Source organism: Idiotropiscis lumnitzeri, chromosome 3 (genome assembly GCF_059441095.1).
Source record: "Idiotropiscis lumnitzeri isolate Australia: NSW breed Sydney's pygmy pipehorse chromosome 3, RoL_Ilum_1.0, whole genome shotgun sequence".
NCBI classification, from domain to species: domain Eukaryota; kingdom Metazoa; phylum Chordata; class Actinopteri; order Syngnathiformes; family Syngnathidae; genus Idiotropiscis; species Idiotropiscis lumnitzeri.
In genome coordinates, this window is record NC_142393.1 from 31049063 (window position 1) to 31069250 (window position 20188).

Genomic DNA, 20188 nt, shown 5'->3' on the forward strand with positions numbered 1-20188 from the left:
CAGCTTTTGTCAATCATCTCTTGGTCACGGGACCAGGGTGGCCAGTGTGGTGGCCATAGCCACCATTAGCTACCACGTAACTCCGCCCATGGATATCAAGTGTATTTGGAACCAATTGTTGTTTTTGATTGTTAAAACTGTCAAAAAATAAAGCAGACAATATTATAACGGCTCTTTTATTTTTCAAAAAAATGTTTAGTCACTTGGAGCTCTGCCTTAAACTCAGCAGCCTCCACAGTCACAAAGCTTTCTTTAATTCCTCCTTATAAATTAGAATGCTATATTATGCATGCAATACCGCATTAGCCGCTGAGTATTTTCACCTTCCACTGACAAATCCACAATAAACACAAGATTCTCTCGATGGTCCAGATGAAGCTGTGTGGAAAAGGGGAGGTGCAGAGAGGCCACAGCATGAAGTTTGCAATTGCATAGTACATGAAGATCCTCATTGAATGCAGAGCATGCTGCTTTGAAGTGCACATGACTGAAACCTTGCTTTTCTAACCATATACTGTACAGTATCTCTCTCTGTGGAGCATCTCTCAAAAGACTATGTACATTTGTTATAAAACAAACAACCAAAAAAAATCTACAGAAATGCCCATCTGTTGCTTTTTGACTGGAATAAATGTTCTTTTTCTTAGACTTTCAATAAGTGTTGTTCAGCATTTCATCTCATTAAGTACAAATGAGATGAACTGTACTGTACATCCTATCATAATAAGACATAGAGACGTGAATGGACTAAAATGTCATCCTCGTCCACTCAGGTAGCAGAGTTAAACTTTTTTTTATACCAACTAAAATGGTTCCTCTCAAATGAACCAGTTTTATATTGTACTGTGGAACAGAATGGCCCAAAAAAATGCTCTGCTTACATTTTATATTCATGTTTAATGTGCTTTCACCCTTTTAACCAATTGTGTACTTTTTTTCATGAGACTAGCATACATTTAGGAGATGATTTTAAAATCACGACATACATTAGGGTCGAGATTGTTAAGCACTGTTCAAATTTCCTTCATATTACAAATCAGGTATCTGCCGTTAAAATTGTGACCCACCAAGATCTTGCAAAGGGTTCCAAGCTAGACCTGTTAGCATTCCTAACAAGCTGCTCCTGTGGCGGGTGCACTGGTGCACAATTTTCTTCACATGCCAAGAAAAAACAAACCGTCAAACAGTGAATGTCATACACAACATCAGGCACCAGCCCCCTCCCCCATATCTTGTGTCTCATCAAACACATATTTATCGTGGCCATCTTGAATTTGTGAAGTTAACATTCAATTTCCAATTCTGAAATGTTTGTTCGAAATAAATGAGTTAACGTTTGTTTCATCACACCCAATGAAGATCCCACTAACTACATAGGTCACTTACTCAATCAATTCAATACAGTATATATTTTTACTGTCAATTGCTTGCCTCAACATACTAGTTACTAGAGTTTGTCATCTGGACCTAACTTCATGAAATACCCCCCCACTCATTAAAAAAAAATCACATTTGCAGTTAAACTACAAAGCAAAGGTTGCTTAAAACTCATTATTAGCTACATCTGCACTTCCTAGTTTCAGTCAGTTCAATCACATTATCATTTTAGGTGGTGCAAACACTTTTTAAGCGAATTTGCAATGTAAATGTAGGGAGATAATGTAGCTCGCTACACAGATACAAGGTCATTATCATTTGCCCTAAATGTCTCATTGAAGATCTTTTGGTTGATTTGTAGAATGTAAGCGTCGAGGTGAAACTCAGTATAAACTTGTCAACAAATGTACAAATGGGGAAAAAAACAAACCTAGGCAAAAATGTGACAAATATGCTGCCAGGAAATCAGGAGCTAAATGCAAGAGCGACCGACAATGCAACAAGATACAGATGACCAAGCAGGAAGCTGATTGGCTAATGGAAGTGGGCGGGGCTGGGAAGAATATGAGGAACCCCAGCCGAAACCAATCACAGGAAATAATTCACTAAAACTACACTGAAAGCCCAAACAGAAAGCACATCTGTCATTTAAATGCTATCAAATTGAAACTTATCAAGCAAAATCTCTTTAAAAGTTCTCCAAATAGTATGATTATAGCTTCTAAACTGCTTTCAACAAAAGTAGAGCACTGTTATCCATTTTAGTGTGAGATGTTTGGAGCAGCAAGAGTCTTTCCCTCTGAATGAACCACTAAAGCTATGTGATTCAAGAAGTAATGTTCAATGTCCAAAATAGTTTAAGAATGTGAAGCACCAATTTTTCAACTAGGAGCACGCTAGACAATTGCCAATACACCCCCATTCAAGCCCACCCCAGACCATGTGTCTACAAGCTAGTGATTAAGAAAATCAGACATCCAGGATAGATACAAAAGATCTCTGAAGGAAGGAAGAAAGGAACAGAGGAAGGAAGCAGATGTTCATCATCTATTAGCATGCAGTAAGCTAAAAGTTGAGAGGGTTTTTACATGGTTATGGTAGGGGTCTGTGTTCAGTAGACCTCCTTCCCACCTGGTGTGACATCACATCAGCACCGTGCGACCACTGCAGATGGCAGCAAGCGCAATCAATGCAATATATCTTCTGAGTGTGATACAGAACGTCCAGTAGTTGGCTGGGCATCATGAAACTTAAACTTCAATTTCTTTGAATGTTTTGGAGGTTTAATACACAAATAACCCTCCTGAGAATAGGGAAAACTTGGGACAATCTTGGCTCTGTGGCAGCAATTATTTGCGGGTGGAATTTGGGACAATTGGCCACCCATGATGACTCAAACAGGGTTCAGAGCCGGTGCCGGGAGTCATGGCTGTAGCTGCCCGGGGAGCTTCGGTTGCGGTGTGGCTTGTATGCATCCTGATAGGGGTCCTGGTAGTCCTGGTAGGTGTCTTGCGCATCTCGGCTGTGCTGCGAGCCTGACGACATTCGATTGCGTCCCTTGTGCGCCCGTTCATTATGGTAGTTTTCCTCAGACGTCATCAGGTTGCGACGCTCGTTTGCAGTAGAATGGTCACCTGTGTGGTTGCTCTGTTGCATTCTTTGGCTCTGCTATTATAAGGGACAAGTAAGACATGACATGAATGTGCCTCTGTGGCAATGCAATAAGCATCTGAAGAAACCACGGCATACCTGCAGTCCAGAGATGCTGGTAGGGTACGCTGTGAGCGTGCTGGGGGCGAGGTTGCGTCCCAGCAAGGGGTTAAGGGGCGTCGCCATGGAGGTATGCGTTGCTTTCCAATAGGCCTCAAGGTATTCGGCAAGATGCTCACAGGCGTCCTCTAGCTGGTTCTCGTCGAGGATGATGTCAAACATTTCCTGTTGACAGCAAAACACACAACAGCTATTACTTATCGTCATTTGAATGAAAGCAAAAGAGTATGCTGTGAAAATGGCCACCTACTGGAGGACATTGAGCAAGTTTGTCTGCAGCCACAAGCTGGACATTCAGGTGTTTGCTCTGGGACTTCCCTCTGGACTTGACTAGCCTCTGCAGAACCTGGAGGACAAGAACAGACAAATGTATCACTATGATAAAAGTAGTGCGGCTTTTTGGAGGTCCACAGCAGAGTTTTGTGTGGGCCTGAGCGAGCACTGCTCATGGTCAGTGTGATTATAGCCGGTGTGCATTAGCGCCACACGACCAATGCATTAATACCCTTAAAAATGGGCCCACATTTTTGTTCTGACCAAGATTTTGTTACAAATATTTGTAGTAATCATAGTAGTACAAAGTAAATCCATATGCACCATCTCCATGTCATGCTTCTGTGGTGCAAAACAAAACTCATTCCAGATTCAGGAAAGGAAGAAAAACATCTAACATGACATTGTTACATTAATTTGGGGGAATTCTTGCTTAAAATACAATTTGAATACTATTTGTCCCGACTAAATGCATTTTTCTGTGATCTATGATACAATTTAATTTACTGCAAACGGACATTAACCACCATTAAACTGGACTTGCTCGAGTATACCTTTGGTGAAGACACTTTGACGTGGACAATAATAGGAGCCAAGGAGGTCTTGAGGAGTTGGGCTGGGTGGTTGATGGTGTCGGCATCCAGCACTACCAGCTGCAGTGAGCGGGCCAACTCAAAGATCCGCTCAATCTCACTTTGCACTTCAGCTGATGACACAAAACATGATTAAGGAGTTGCTGAAAACATTAAGAGACAACTTTATCTGTGCAACAACAAGCTTCCCGTTAGGCTGCGGTGAAAGTGCCATTTCTTACCTAAACTGGACCGAGTGTTGGACCGCTCTATAATGGCCCTCTTGCTGGGGTTGTTGAGAACGGATCTCTTGGCCAAAGATATATCTGCAGTGACACGAGTGATTGATATCCTGCAAGAGTGAGAAACAAATAATCTGCAGATTCACTTTATGGAAAAAAAAAAAACAAAAAAACAAAGCATTGCATTTGTCTTACCTGCCATCAAATCTGTGCTTCAGAAAGTCAAAGAGTGCTTTCTGCATCATATCAGTCACCTGCACAGACAAGTTTTACATTTGCAATACTTAATGGTAAAACGCAGCCATGACTGCTGTTTTTGTTTTTTAATACCATCCATCCACCAACCCATCCATCCATTTTTTCCCCCACTCATCTGGGGACATGTCACCTGTACAGCAGTTTATGTAGGGAAGACCAGACTTCCCCAGCACTGCAGGCAATACAGACCAAACAGAGGGACAGAATAACCTGTATCAGGAGGTCAGCTACAACATACACTCCTGGAGCACCACCAACATAGGAATCCTAGAGAGACATGATCAAATGCGTTGTACACAACACACACATTGACTAGTTGGGAGAACCCTCATGAATCACCCAGGACCCTGCTTAGTATGCAAGGCTGATCAATTATTCCAATGCCAAGACAAATCCTCCTGAATCTGATAATTGAATTCCTGATGGATCTTGAAACCCTGATTAGACCTTACCAGGAAGGCAGAGGATTGTGATCCCCCTATAGTTGTGGTTAATGAAATAGGCGTTGTAGTTGGGAGGATTGACAGTTAATAGAGAAAAGGGGGACTGCCACCCCAATGCATTCCGCTTGGCCAGCCAATACCCATCAGATACCTCCAGAGTCCCACAGGCCAAAAAAGCTGATAGCACTCATTCAGGTTGACAGCATCCCTCACAAACAGAGTCCACAAACAGATCAGGGGATTTCCGCCACGATAAGCACCAACCACCTTATGGCAAATGTTCCAGTTGGCCACCTCTATAAAGGAGGAATGGAACTTGGCCCACTCTGACTCAGTTTTGGGATTGTCACCTTCCACAGAAATGATGAAAGTTCTGTTGTAGATGGGAACTGAAACTGAATGCTAGACATTCCTAAACTGATAACCCAGAAGACCCTCACATTACATTTGAATATGCAAAGGGTCGGATTGGCATCTTTCCAACCATCGGCACCAACGTACCACCAGCTGGTAATCGCTTGACAGTTCAGACCTTCTCTTCACCCAAGTGTCCAAGACATGTGACCACAAATCCAATGACATGACTATTAAGTTCATAATGTAAACTAGGATGTCCTGGTGCCAAGCACAAGTATGGACCCCCATTTCAACCAATTTGTGACAAGCACAAGAGTTAACAACAGAAATTGCTTTAGTGCTAGACAGGAGGAATGTTTCTCCCATCATGTCCAACCAGGTCTCACTCTCATTGCCCACGTAGAATACGCCTCAGTATCCCCCAAGAAAATGTGTGAGGCAACCCCTCACCTGGTCCTTTTAGGCAGTTAATGCTTATTCTTAGTTGAACTATAATTAATAAATGTCAGGAAGATCAAGGCACTACCATGTAGCCTTTTCTACAACTGTGTTTTTCAACCTTTTTTGAGCCAAGGCACATTTTTTTCATTGAAAAAATCCCGCGGCACACCACCAGCTGAAAATATGAAAAAAAAAGTGTTTTTAACATTGAAGAAAGACCTATTTAAAGTCTTGAATATGAATCAAATAAACAAATAATAAAGTATCTAATAATCTTTCACATTTATACTCACTCAGTGTGAAACCTGGGCCTGTTTCGATGAACACAGAGCAGATATATTGGCAGGAATCAAAGTATTAATTCCTCTGCCATGAGTGAGACTTTTTTGATTTAGCCACAAGTTCAGCGATGTGGTAGCGAGCTTTAAGGGCTCTCTCGCTTACCTTTGCGGTTTTTCTCATGAAAGTTGCTTGTTTCTCCGTGTGTTCACGCAGGCGAACAAAATACGCCACATTTTTGTTCTGAAGTAAAGGGCGTTTCGTTTGGAGATGGCGTTTAAGCGTGCTTGGGACCATCGCACCGTTGGAGAGCTTTTCACCACATACCAAGCACAACGGAGTCGGTGTCGTTGCATCTCCGGAAAAAGTAAATCCAAATGAAAGATAGCTTTTGCTGTATTGCCTCACGGGAGAAACTTTGCTTTTTTTTTTTTAACCTCCACTCATACTAGGGCCTTCATCTAGGTCTGGGTTTTGTCCAGGGTCCAGTTCAGAGTCAGCATTTTTTCTCTTCAAAAACGTATCCATTACTTTCACCGTCGTTCTGTTATCCACTTTTTTTTATTCTGCTATCCACTTCTCGCTGCATCCGCGCGTCACTAATTCGGTTGTCTCCAAGCACAAGGCAATTCGCTACCTGCTGCTGCTGCCGCCGCCTACTGGTATGGAAGAGTACTACATTTTACTACTGACTCTGCAGGCGCTAGACCGCACAGGTACACAAATTGGATAATTTCCCACGGCACACCGGTGTGCCGCGGCACAGTGGTTGAAAAACACTGTTCTACAACATGTGGAAGAAGGCCTAATGTGTCCTAAATTGTTGTTATTCTTTACAAAACCTGAACCATGCCCACGCTAGAGGGCAGCTCTGCCTACCCATGTAACGATCTGTACCCTGCAGTCTTAACTGGTTCTGGAGAGATATATCTGGGCCAGGGTGCAGGTTGAGATAGGAAGATGCCAATCCAGGAGAAAAGGGCACAGATACACAACAGCCCCGTTCAAGTCACCTGTCTAATTATTTGTGCCAATGAGGTCTAATGTAACACACTCCTTGGACTCAAAAAAAGGTTGGGTACTGTTTGGTATATTGGTAAAAAAAAAAACTATCAGTACCAGTCCTGCATCGTCCACTGGAGTGAACCCCAACGTAGAAGGGTCAGGGTACACGTCATCCAATAATGTATGATTCATATGGGTTTCTGAGCTGTGCTTTGCTCTGTCCCTCACCTCGGACCTGTTTGCCAGGAGCAACTTAGCATCTTGGATCATTGGGACACACAAACTCCTCGACCATACTATGGTGACGCCTCCGGAAGGAAGGAAGCCAGAGGACTCAAATAAAACCCACTCAAGCACAGCACACATAAAGTCTTCTCAAGCTCACCTCATAACCCTTGAGCGAGGGTCCCACCAACACCACCGGCCTCATGGAGGGAACCACGTCATATGGGGGGATGTGCTCCGTCTGTCAATTTAAAAATGTAGTTAGTGGCAGACGGCTGAATAGGAGTTAGACAATGGATCCACGATAACACAATCAGACAACTCCAATGGGCAGCGGATGAATGTGGAATACAATCAGTTGTTAAAATGACAGGCTTCTCTTGCATGATGCAAACTCACTGAAACCATGTTTCCACCAAGCAGTACAGTTCATTTTAAGTTAGCCTGATATAGCATATCCTGAAGTCCACTTTGCGAAATGGGTTTGTGGGATTGTTAGCTGTCAGCTACATATACAACAGTGTGCTTGCTATCCTAGACAGTTCTATCCAATCGATGCAACAATTATGAGGTATGTGAGAAAATAATGTAGAACATACGATAATATGTTTTGTAATTCTTTAGCATGTTATTTCAAAGAAGAGTAAGTATTTGGTGGCCTTTCCATGACATTCCCCTTGTTTTTGGAAGTTATGACACTCTGTCATAATCAATGTATGAACTGCCTTGTCTCTATTGCCACTCTTTTGGTACCCTTCCACTGCAAATGGTTCCAAATGTGTTATTTGGTTGCTTATCAACTAACGAAATCAAACTGTAACGATTGATGAAAACAAGGCTTAAATGTAACAAGAGAATGAAAGGATGAGGAGCAACATGCCAATGTTGTCTGCAAACAGACATGTAACTGGTTGATTACAGTTTGTATTGTTAAAGGTGTGAAAAAAGACAACTTTGATACTTCAGCGAGCCTGAAGTATTGCGCTCCGTGTGATATGTGGCCACTTGCTGCAGCGCCACAAGCTCCTGTCATACTGCAATGGAGGCCACAAGAATTCAGTGGATGCTTCATGAGTGGGTCTCACCAACTTACCACTTTCTGTTTCTGCTTTCCTGTGGGAGGGGAGAGAAGACAGCGACAGTGTCGTCAGTGGCTGCTTGGGGATGGAGTCACAGTCAGAAACCTTGCGTGCCATGAGCAAAGAAAACCTACCAACTATCAACTAGGATCAAGAAAAATGTGAGAAAAGGTGTTTCTAAGTTCCTATTATATTCACAAAATCACATGAGTGCTGTTCAGGGGGTTTTCATAGTCTTGTCGTTGGATTCACACTGTGGTAAGCCCCACTCTCAGAACGCCTGCAGTCCTCAACTGGAGGAAGAGGAGCATCATGGGAAAATGTACCAACAACCGTAGGCAGTGAACTTAGGCTCTAAGCAGAGACAATGGGAAGGCTTTATGCTCTTATTCTATGCTCTTGTGCTTCAGCAGGCTCGTCTCTAAGCAGGTGGCTGGCTACTTAGGGCCCACTCCCCCTGTCTGATGCGCTCACCTGCCGAGGATATGAGGGGTCGGATAGAGGCAGAGACCTCATCCTCTACACTGGAAGAGGAGTTCCCTCCAGACTTACTGGAAAACACAAGAGGGGGATAAAGAGAGACAGAAACACAGCGTGGCATTAATGCAGAAAATGTGAGAAAGCGTGAGGAAATGTTAAGGGATCAGTCCAGAAATTCCGGCTACAGTGAATTTGAACGTGTCCACCCGCTTGTCTGAGATGCTTTGGTGGCAGTCACCAAATTCGAAAGTAGAGCGCTGGTGCAGTCGGGTCCACAGAGATTAGCGTTAAAGTCGACTTTGAAGATTGAAGAAGTGCATGACTTACTGTACAAATGCTGGGTGACATAACCTTCAAGACACATTACGCACGCGACAAAGCTCACACAAAGGTAATGGGGCTGCTTATTAGGGCTGCTGAAAGTGACTGTGTGAGTAGAGGAGATGGTCTAAACAGGTATGAATCAGAAACAGATTTGCACCCAATACACTCCAGAGAATCTCAGGTGTTTAACGCGACTTTAACGAATTTGATGAAAACCCAAAATCAATAACAACTTTGCAAATGCAAATGAAACATAAAACAAAATACCTTTTGATCAATTCCTGTCCCTGTAAATATCGGATAATGAATGGATGGATGTTCCCATAGTTTAACTGCAATACTGTATTATCTAGAGCAGGGGTGGGCAAACTTTTTGATTGGCGGGCCACAATGGGTTCTAAAATTTGACAGAGGGGCCGGACCAGGAGCAGATGAATGGAGTGTTTTGGTTAACTCACCTCATTGGAGAAAACAAATATATTTAATTTTAAATGAAAGTGAACAAAAGCATGACAACAATATATATGTCTTTGAAAAACCACAGCATTTGGAAAATAAAACATTAACAAGGTTTATTCATTTCCTTTTTTTCAAGTTCGGTGGGCCAGATTAAAACGATTAACGGGCCGCATGTGACCCCCGGGCCGTAGTTTGCCCACGCCTGATCTAGAGAAATCAATTCAAGTTTGTATCCAACAACTACTGACTAGGGGAAGCCCAATTCCCACAAATGTTAACCAAGAATGTACAGCATGGTCTTCTACTACTTACCCTTGGACTCGTCCTCTTTTCTGCTCCTGCTGGAGCCTGATGTTCTCCAGCTTCAGGGGGCTGGGAATGAAGCCGATCTCGCATCCTTCTTTCACCAAGCGTCCGATCCACCAGTCGTTATTGAACTTCTACAACCAGAACATGGGAAACGACATACAAAGTTGACACCACTTTCCTTCAATAATGTTGAATAATCGCTAGTAAGGAAAATGCCCAAAAGAACCTCTTTTATGTGGAGAAAGTCCTTGGCATCAAAGGAGATGGCTGTGGCGGGAACTGGAACATCCTCATCCAGAGCACCACAGTAGCTGACATTGGTCCTCACGGCAAACGCTACAGGTTTGGTCTGGAGACACAGTCACATTAGGCTTTGGGACTAGACTTGGACCTGAATTATATTAATCAATTTTACTGTATGTGCGCATGTGTCTACCTTGGCTCTCTCCAGCTGGATGGTGGCCTGCTGCTCCCGCTCCTGTCGGCTCTGTCCCGGTCCTTGGTTCTGGCTTGGGCTCTGGCTCTGCACCTGGGCCTGCACATCACGCTCCTCCTCCAAAGAGACATCTGAGTCTGATGGTCTACTAGTATATGAATCAGCTGAGCCCTAAAAACATGTCGTGTACAAAAGCAGAGGCTTCCTTCAGCTGTCTGCAAATAAGTATCAGCAATTTCAGGATGTTTGGAAAATTCAATAATGCATTCAGGATCAGGGGAGAATTCAGCTAATTATGGTGTCCCAAGACTGACGTCTAAGCACTTTTTACTTGCTACCCATCTCTGTGCACATTTACTGAATAGCCAAGGTGGCCTGTCATAAGGTTTGATACAAGAATACTTCTGGATTGTGGAATCATTAGGACGACATGAACGTTCAAAGGGTGAAATATCATCCACGGGCCAATGGAACACAAACACCACTGGCAAAATTCTATCCTGTGCTTGACTTGCCATTTTTGGGGATTGTATTATTAAATAAAAGGCACATTCTGCTGATTCTATGCATCAAGATCGGTTCAGCGCAGCATGCTCAGCTGGGGAAGTCATCTGTGTAATGGCTTTTTCGAGGAGACAAAACGGTTACTTCAGCTTGAGTACAAATTTATAAAAGATAGGCTACAGTGTGGAGTTTAAAGTGGATTGGGGTCGAGTTGCATGAAATGTGTGTGAGGGCCCACGCTGCCTTGATTTTCTGTCCCTCTATCACAAGCCAATAAATGGGTGTCTCCTCACACCATTTTTACCCTCCATGTCAAATCACTAAGCAAAGCACCTTTTTTATCTTTGTGGATGCTCTGCAGCATCCGAGCCCTCGACCAATTGAGTAGCTTCAGCATGTGACTCATCAACATCACAATCCACTTAATGACATCACGATGCGTGATTCTTCCAGCCTGGGCAGAGCCTACACAACAGGCCGCCTCAGGTGGAGCGGAAAATGCTTGGTCGCATCTATTTCGAGTAGAGCCATGTCACAATGAACATCTTTGCGTCTTCTTCCAGGTGCCGTATTCGCTGCATTTCTTGGAGCGCCAGAGCGATGACCACTAAATGGTGTCAGACTGCAGCAGAAGCCGCAGATCATGAGCACACATGGCGGGGACACAGATAAAATTGACGGAACACACACATCAGAGGCCATCTGCCAAACGTGTACCGCCACCCAATCTCACTCATACACACAAACACAGGAAGGCACGCGCACGCGCACACCCACACACATGCACACACACCCAACCCCCTTCAAGCCCAAGCAGAGCCTATCGCCACACTATGTTGCTGGCTTAAAGGCCTTTCGACTACGGGTGAGCACAAACGCGTACACATGCGACACTCACCGCCTCCGAGTCTTCAAATCCATGCAGGTACAAATTGTCATACATGGAGGTTTGTTATTCCAACGCGCGTCTCTGACACAGAAAGGGGGGAAGAGCAAGTGTAGAGGCAGAGGAGGAAGGAGGGGGCACCAGAGAAGGGGGGAAAAGGATGGATGAGATGACGACAATCCCCCTCTTCACAGCACAGAAGGCTATTCAAAAAAAGAGAGATCTCTCTCCTCCCGTATGGTCCTCCGGAGCCTTGATGGATGCAGCGTCTCCCAGGTCCCACAGAGCTGCTAGCTGGCTCACATTATCGGATGGAGAGGCTCTCCCTGGAGGTAGCCCAATCCTGGCATTTCATTTCATCACACAGGCAAACAACGAGCAGCAGCACCAGCAGATCTTGCCACAATATCCAAGCCTGATGACTGAGCAAATGTGCACCAATGTGATTGGCTGGCTCTCTGGCCAGTCAGCTCGGAGGCAGCAGGGATCAGTGGGGGTGGAGGGTGGAGCATCCTCCATTTCCTTTTTGAGCCCTTTTTCAGAGAGCTGAAATGATTGCATGGAATTAATAATAATAATGATAGTAACAGTTGCATACATACACACACACACACACACACATATATATATATATATATATATATATATATATATATATATATATATATATATAATAAATAAGGTGGAACGACTGGCTAGCACAATTTTCTAACAGTTCACAGGTGCAGGGCTCTGGCCTTCCTGTGTGGAATTTACACGTTTTCCCCGTGCCTGTGTTGGTTTCCTCCAGGTACTTCGGTTTCTTCCCACATTCCAAAACACCTTGCTTGCACTGAGTGAAATTTTGTTCATAAAGGTTATGAACAGGATCAGTAACGAAGGGCACCCATGGTGAATTTCAACACTCACTGTTCCAAATTACAGCCGGAAATGCAAATCAGTGGAATTGAGGAATACTCACAATGTCCTGAGACGTCAGCAGCACCTCGTTTCCACTATAGGCTCTGCACTGACAGTTAAGCCATAGTGGCCCGTAGGTCCGCCGCAAGGGAGGCCGCCGTGCTTTTTTTTCTTGTTCATTTTAAGGTTAAATGTTTGCTTTAAAATAAAACAAATCCGAATTCAGCCCTATTCCCTTTTTTATTTTCAATAGTAAAAATAAATAAATAAATGATAATAATAATTCTGTATCTCGACCGATATGATATACTTGCATCATGATGTAGTTTTCAGCCATATCGTCCAGCCCTTATTTTGAACACCTGAGAAAACCAATGTTAATATTTGGTACAGTAGCCTTTGTTTGCTATCACAGAGGTCAAACGATTCCTTTTTGTTGTGAAGGATTGTATTGTTCACCAGGTTTGCACACACTGCATGAGAGATTTTGGCCCACTCCTCCACACAGATATATCTGTCTGTAGATCAGACAAGTTTCTGGGCTGTCGCTGAGAAAAACAGTTTCAGGTCGCTTCAAAGATTTTTGATTGGGTTTACGTCTGGAGACTGGCTAGGCCACGCCAGAACGTTTATATGCTTCTTACGGAGCCACTGCTTGGTTTTCCTGGCTGTGTGCTTCGGGTCATTGTTAGGTTGAAAGATCCCAGCCACGAACCATCTTCAATGCTCTGTCTGAGGGAAAGAGGTTGTTCCCCAAGATTTCAAGATGCACGGCTGCGGTCATCCTCTCCTTAATACAGTGTAGTCGTCCTGTACCATGTGCAGAAAAAACCCCACAAAGCATGATGCTACCACTCCCATGCTTCACAGTAGGGATGGTGTTCTACGAATGGTACTCATCATTCGTCTTCCTGCAAAAACGGTTAGAGGAATCATGACCCAAAAGTTCCATTTTGGTCACATCTAACCACAAACATTCTCCCATGACTCCTCTTTATCATCCAAATGGTCATTGGCAAACTTAAGACTGGCCTTGTCAAGTGCTGCTTTAAGCAGGGGAACCTTCCGTGGCATGCGTAATTTCATATCGTAACGTGTTAGTGTATTACCAACAGTCACCTTGGAAACAAAGGTCCGCTGATTCCTCACGTTTCTTAGGATCATTGACACCCCACGAGGTTACATCTTGCATGGGGCTCCACTCAGATTGAGACTGACCGTCATGTTTAGCTTTTTCCATTTTCTAATGATTGCTCCTACATGGGATCTTTTTTCATCAAGCTGCTCGGCAATTTCTCCGTTGCCCTTTCGGGCCTTGTGGAATTGCGTTATTTTGTCTCTAGTGTCTTTGGACAGCTCTTTGGTCTTGGCCATGTTACAAGTCGTACTGATTGTATGGAAAGCGGACTAGCAGCTCTTTGAGAGTCAGAATTCTATCTGATAGATAGGTGTCCATATACCTATTTGGAGTTGTATCACATAAATAAATCCTTAAAAAAATAATTCATTGTGATTTCTGGATTTTTCTTTTTAGATTATCTTTCTCACAGTGGACGTGCAACTACGATGAAAATTTCAAACCCCTCCATGATTTATAAGTGGGAGAACTTGCAATATAGCAGGGTGTTCAAATACTTATTTTCCTCACTATATATGAGTGCACTCCATTTGCCATTTTAATCAAATTGGATTTTTCCTCAGGTGGACTCTAATGTGTTTTTTTATTGTTTGTTTTTTTTGACACAGTGATGTACTGGTGAGTGATGCACTGGCAGCAGTGACGGACTGGTGAAATTTATTGAATTTACTAAAACAGCGGTGATGAAGTTCGATGACGGAAGCGCGATTACAGTGCCCAAAAATGTAGTTGTTACAGTTACAGAAATTAAACACGTGTTCAGATTGCAGGTTCATTTATGAAAATGTTTGATTACTTTGCAAAATGACATTGTCCTTGGTCACCCACTCTTAACTTGTTGGCCAATTTCTCTGTGTTAAATGGATAACAGTATAGGTCAATGGTCGTCCAATGTTTTGGTGTTTTTTGGCCAACAATTAAATGAGAAAGTTCACTGGCTTGTTATTTAGCCTTCATTCTCCAGATTTTGGACAGCCCTTCCAGACTCAACCTTCCATTCCTCCTCTTTTCACCTCCTTGCTTAAAGCTAAACACAACAACTTCCTTTGAACAAAACTCAATAATCATTTGGGAACTGGGAACTACTTGTTGAAGGTTTTGAAAGTGAAATTATTTCCCATTTCAGCTGCTGGAAGGCCAGTCTAATACTCGCACTCTTTTATTACAATGTTGCAACACATGCAGAATATGACTTGGTATTGTCTTGCTGAAATATGCAAAGAAGCCCATGAAAAAGACAAAACAGATGCTGGCTTTTGAACTTTGCGCTGATAACAGTGCGGATGGTTATTTTTATCTTTGGCCTGGAGAACATGACGTCCATGAATTCCCAAACCAATTTGAAACATTGACTCATCAGACCACAGAACACTTTTTCACTTTACACCAGTACATCTTAGATGAGCTCAGGTCCGGTGAAACCAGCTGCGTTTCTGGGTGTTGTTGATATATGGCTTTCACTTTGCATGGAAGAGTTTTAAATAAATAAATAAATACACCATTAAAATAATGAAGTAAATGTGTCATTAATTAGAGAAATGACCTCTAATTATGTAAAAAAATAAATAAATTACCGCACAAAGAGGGTTCATCTGAAAACGCAGTCACTCTACTAGCTGTCAACAAATGAATGTGCTTCGTGTTGCTCAAATCAAGACATATGAAGTTGCTCGCAAGAATCTTAATTGGTGTACTGCAACTCCCCCACCAGTGAACAGTCATTGTGTCACCAACATTCAGGTGTCGTGCACAAGAACCAAAGACTTGCACTATTTCAATTGTGCGTGTGTGTGAGTGTGCGTGCGTGTGCGTGCGTGTGCGTGCGTGTGCGTGTGTGTGCGTGTGTGTTTGAATCTCACTGCTTAGCACCTGTCTGAGGATGAAACTGGTTGAGGTGGTGCTGCCGTCAGACCTCTTCAGGCGGCTTCTCCGGGAGTAAGTCCCCCTGTTCACCTGGAACAAGCATGAGCAGCAAAATAGAAAACCAGAAAGCTGCGTTATGATAAACACACCATTAAAGATCATTATCACGATTATTTTTCATAACTTTCGTTGCCCATCTATCGGTTTTTATACCATGAATGTGTTTTAATGGTGACCATGTTTTTTATTGTACATGATCCCATCATGGTGAAAATAGGGTTGTAGGAGTAATTTGTGTTACGTTGATTTGTGTTTTGAATTTAAACCTCCCACCACTTGGGGGAGCAGTGGCATCAATTTGCCACAGGTCTACAGGATGACGAGACCCAGGTGTTATTTGTGGGGAATAGCCAAAAGGTTTTGATTGCTTGATTGATTGAGTGATTGATTGATTGTTTTTATTGAACATATAAACAGATAATAGAAATTAATTTAGTCAGAAGTAAACGATTTGAAAAGGCAAATAAATGCTCGTCATTACCCACATTTTACATGTTCAAAAGGGAGTAGGAAGAAGTAAAGAACTTAGCTAGTCTTTACCTCTGTTTTTTGTGTATTTTGATGTATTTTAAGTGTATACAGTAGATCGTTTATAATATATACCCCAGCAAGACAGTGGTCGTTTTTGACAGCAAGTCATATTTTGTATATATTGGAAAGCTGAGAAAGGATGAAAGAGCATGTTTTGTCCTGTTTCATTTCATATTTACACTAGAGCAGTGAACAAAATCCGACGAATTAGAATAAATAATAAATTTAATTAAATAAATATTTTATGTTAAACTGTAACCAGTAGAATGACATTTCCGTCATTTAATCACGCGTCAAAACAAGCCAAATGCAACCATGTGACCGTTTTTGATAGGCAAGAGTGTCACTACGAGGGCTAGACCCTCAACTGATCACGAGACTATTCACTTCAGCAATGTAGAGTCCTAAATTAACCTAACACCTATGTGTTCATGATATAATACGTTAAGCTTTTGTGATTATTTCATATTTAGTGTCTTTATACTTTTGCATTATTGCAACAATTGCATTCATATCAATGACTGTGTACTAATCTCATTTAAATCAAAGCCAAGGCATTGGAACTTCACTGATGAATATTAAAGCTTCCAAAAATGAATTACAAAATTATTAAAATATTTACTTGGCACAGACAATTCAATTATTAAATATATCCCTCACCATTAGCTATTAGCCAGCTATTCAACAAGTGTTATGAAAGTAATGACACGGTGCCATAAAGTGTCTTGGTGTTGGTGCGGTATGTTCTAAAAAATGTTATTGTGAGCACATAGTTGTTGTCCACAGATTATTGGACATAGGGACAAAGTGACACTTTGCAGAACTGCCCTTGTCGTTCTATTCCATTCTATTACATATGATGATGATTGCGCTAGCCAAAGCTAGCGGCATGAGGCTAACCCCAATTCATGAGCATTAATTCACTCAAGTGTGTGCTGGTTGTGCTTTCTTGTGTCATCACAACAACCCTTTTCTGCCGTTTTTTATCGGTGATTAAAAAAAAAACTCGCAATCCGAAACAAAAAGAATGCACTTTTGGGCTATTTTTGTTGGCCATAACTTAGAAATTAGTACTGACCCAGGTGGACTATAGCGTCTGAAGGGGTCTTGGCTTGATACAACTGTGCCACCGTTAAAGTCGAACTCTGATATAGAACAGGAACGCAATGAATTCCAACAGAACCCCAATTGTGGTGGGGTTGAGAGAGAACGCGCAGAGCATAGATTAGATACCACTTTTCCCATCCTTTCTTCGCCCCCACCCTCAAACTCGGCACCCTTCCGTCCGCACACTTTCGTCCTGATTCGTAAAAGTAATCTTCCTCCATCCCTGTCCATCTTCGTCCCTCTCAAGCAATTCTATCCTTACGTTTCACCCCCTGCCCCTGACAAAAAAAAAAAAGACATGGACCAACACTGTCTCTCTGCCAATGTGTCCTTCTTCTTTTTCCTTCTTCTTCTCTCTTTTCTTTTTCTTCTCCTCTTCGTGCAGACCAAACTTTCTTGCTGGCACGTTTCCAATGCAGTATGCGAAGTTGGGTAACCAGTGACGCAGTTGAAGCGTTCCAAGTGTTACCTTTCGTAATCAGGCTTTAGTCAGTACTATCAGCTCCAAACTGTAGTAAGGGTGAACTGACTGCAGGCAGCGTGTTTAACAGGAGGGAAGAGCCATCAGGTCGGTTAATAATTGGGGTTTGTTTTTATTTTCTCTCTTTTTATTTGTTCTTCTCACTCACGCTCACTCTCTTTCTCCCGCCACCCTTGCAAACATCATATGTCACATAGCTGTCTCAGGCTATGCCTGGAACAGAACGCAATTTTTGTCCTTAGCCCAATTCGCGAATGAACTTTTGGCAGCCTTGCGTCAGCGTCGACAACACATGTACGATGTCATGCATACCCATGAAAGACGATTATAGGGCTGGACAAAAAGCCACTTCCGCCCTTGCTTGGTCCGTTCTTTTTCTAAAACCTTCTGCCCTTATCCCTTGTGTCCGAAAAATGGGCTTCTGTCTGGGAGGGACGGACTGACCCCAAGTAGTGAACAGAGCTTCCACACAGTTCTGAGGTCACATGTTTGGGCAGCCACTTGTTGCTTAGAACAATCGCAGATGGCCCAAAGCTCAGAGATAAAGTGGCAGATGCTTGTGCGGCATACTTGTTTGTCTGAATTGCAAATTAGGAGACGACCCCACCATGCCACCGATAAAGAGCAATCAAAAATAAAAGTAAGACATTACAGTCTAGTATATTACTAGCAAGTCTACAATACACTCATGATTTGGCCTCACGGATTGGGGTTTTATATCTCAGCGCAGGCCTTCCAGTGTGATGCATCAAAGATGTCTTTCATGTGCTCTTTGCTTGCGTAGGATATCCCCAGGTGCTCCATCTCCCTCCCACATTTCAAAAACATGCATGTTAGTCTCAATGTAGACTGTCAGTGGAAATGTCTACAGCTCTGGCATGGCTTGTACCTCCAATATCTTCACTTTTCAGGCCTACGTTCAAAATGAACCCATCCTTCTTGGTTCCTTATTGTGCAACAAATGTCATTTTTCAAAACAATACGGTAGATTGCTTGTTTAGGGTTTTGAGTCATTCATGAAGCAGTCAAGCTGGATCGAAACATTGACATTTTTAGGGATCCAAATACCAATTTTCAAGACTACTGCATTGTAGGACTAGAAATCGTTGCTAAATTTGATATACAGCATTTTTCAATTTTGTGTTGAACACTTTGCTTGTCTTCTCAATGCTTCCACTCTTTGTCTCACCCCATAAATGCCATCTATAAGAGTGGACTTACTCTCGAGAGAGTAAAATTAATTATCTACCAGTGATTTGTCCCATTTGTATCTGTGTCTCCAGAGTGAACGACAATGTCAGAAAAGTCAAGGCCCACTTCTCTGAGTGTCTAAAACAAGACCATTAATCTGGGTCACCATCTCTCTCTGTCACCAAATGCATGCCAAGAAAAGTCAAAAAGAGAGAGCTCTCGAAATAGCTTTCTATTATTATTAGATGGAGTTCTAGTCGAGATCATTTGTACAGCCGTCTAACATATTTTCACACGTAAGAATTGTAATTATTTCTAAAGCATTAAAGAAGGGTGACGGGCAAACTAAAAGGCATTAGTCGTAAAAAGATTACAGCAATGACAGGTTGCAAAAGGGTTTCCATAGAAAAGCTCAAGTTTGCATCAGACTACATGAAGTATAAACGGCAATAATAAACAACATGAAAATAATTAGAATTCCTGTGCCAATGAAGCAATTTACCTGAAATATGGGCGCTTGGATACCCTCACCAATCTTGTTGCGTATGTAGATATGCCGGGACATTTCAGCCAGAACATCGGTCCAAACTGCTGGCTGCTCCGGTGCGGCCCAGCGGAGGGGTGGCGGCTTTCGGGCTGCGTGCTCCAGCTTCACACCACACAGCGGGACATGGGCGCTCGCTGTCTAATCTCCTCCGCTCCCAGGACACAGGTGCTCCTGCTGCTGCTGTTGGACTGGGAAGCTTGTGATGATGATGATGAGAATGATGATGATGATGATGGTGATGATTGTGACGCTCACCCTGTCATAAGCAGATGGACTTGAGTGATAGATGAGGGAGGGGGATCTTTATTTAGCCTGTGGAGAGGGATAATTGTAGGCTAATTTAGACACTACACAAGAGTTATTTCAGGCTCACCCCGGACACAGTCTCATTTGGATTGATAGAAAAGGTGTTCCAAAAGATTTGACATCATTGATTTTCACAAAGCCTCACAAAATGACACTTTTTCCGTTTTGCCTTCCTCTTGGAAATTCTTTTGTGCCATGCTCAAGTCCGCATTCCGGTTGCTGGAGTTTGGTTGAATTTCCTCAAAAATGCACTCGGAACAATAATAAGGTTTGACTGTGTTAGAGCACAAGCACATGAACAATCGAGGCGAAAGGTGATCTCTAATTACCCATTTCACAGAGGTG

General features: G+C 42.7%; 1 protein-coding gene across 5 annotated transcripts; it reads right to left on the minus strand.

Moving 5' to 3' along the window:
- Positions 1-158: 158 nt before the first annotated feature.
- On the minus strand, positions 159-19716 carry LOC148340893 (voltage-dependent L-type calcium channel subunit beta-4-like). 5 transcript variants are annotated; one of them, XM_088289641.1, is made up of 14 exons: positions 19493-19716; positions 15627-15710; positions 10330-10500; positions 10120-10242; positions 9897-10024; positions 8796-8872; positions 8336-8355; positions 7403-7483; positions 4430-4488; positions 4235-4344; positions 3975-4126; positions 3398-3493; positions 3127-3312; positions 159-3042 (listed from the first exon to the last, which is right to left on the minus strand). In XM_088289641.1, exons 1-14 carry the CDS (start codon positions 19553-19555, stop codon positions 2782-2784), a joined length of 1611 nt encoding a protein of 536 aa, XP_088145767.1. In that variant the 5' UTR covers positions 19556-19716; the 3' UTR covers positions 159-2781. The 5 variants fall into 5 exon arrangements, with proteins under 5 accessions (XP_088145767.1, XP_088145766.1, XP_088145768.1 ...); XM_088289640.1 differs by having other exon boundaries at positions 159-3045; positions 19493-19714; XM_088289642.1 differs by lacking the exon at positions 8796-8872 and having other exon boundaries at positions 159-3045; positions 8336-8354; positions 19493-19713.
- Between the last annotated feature and the right edge of the window lie 472 nt (positions 19717-20188).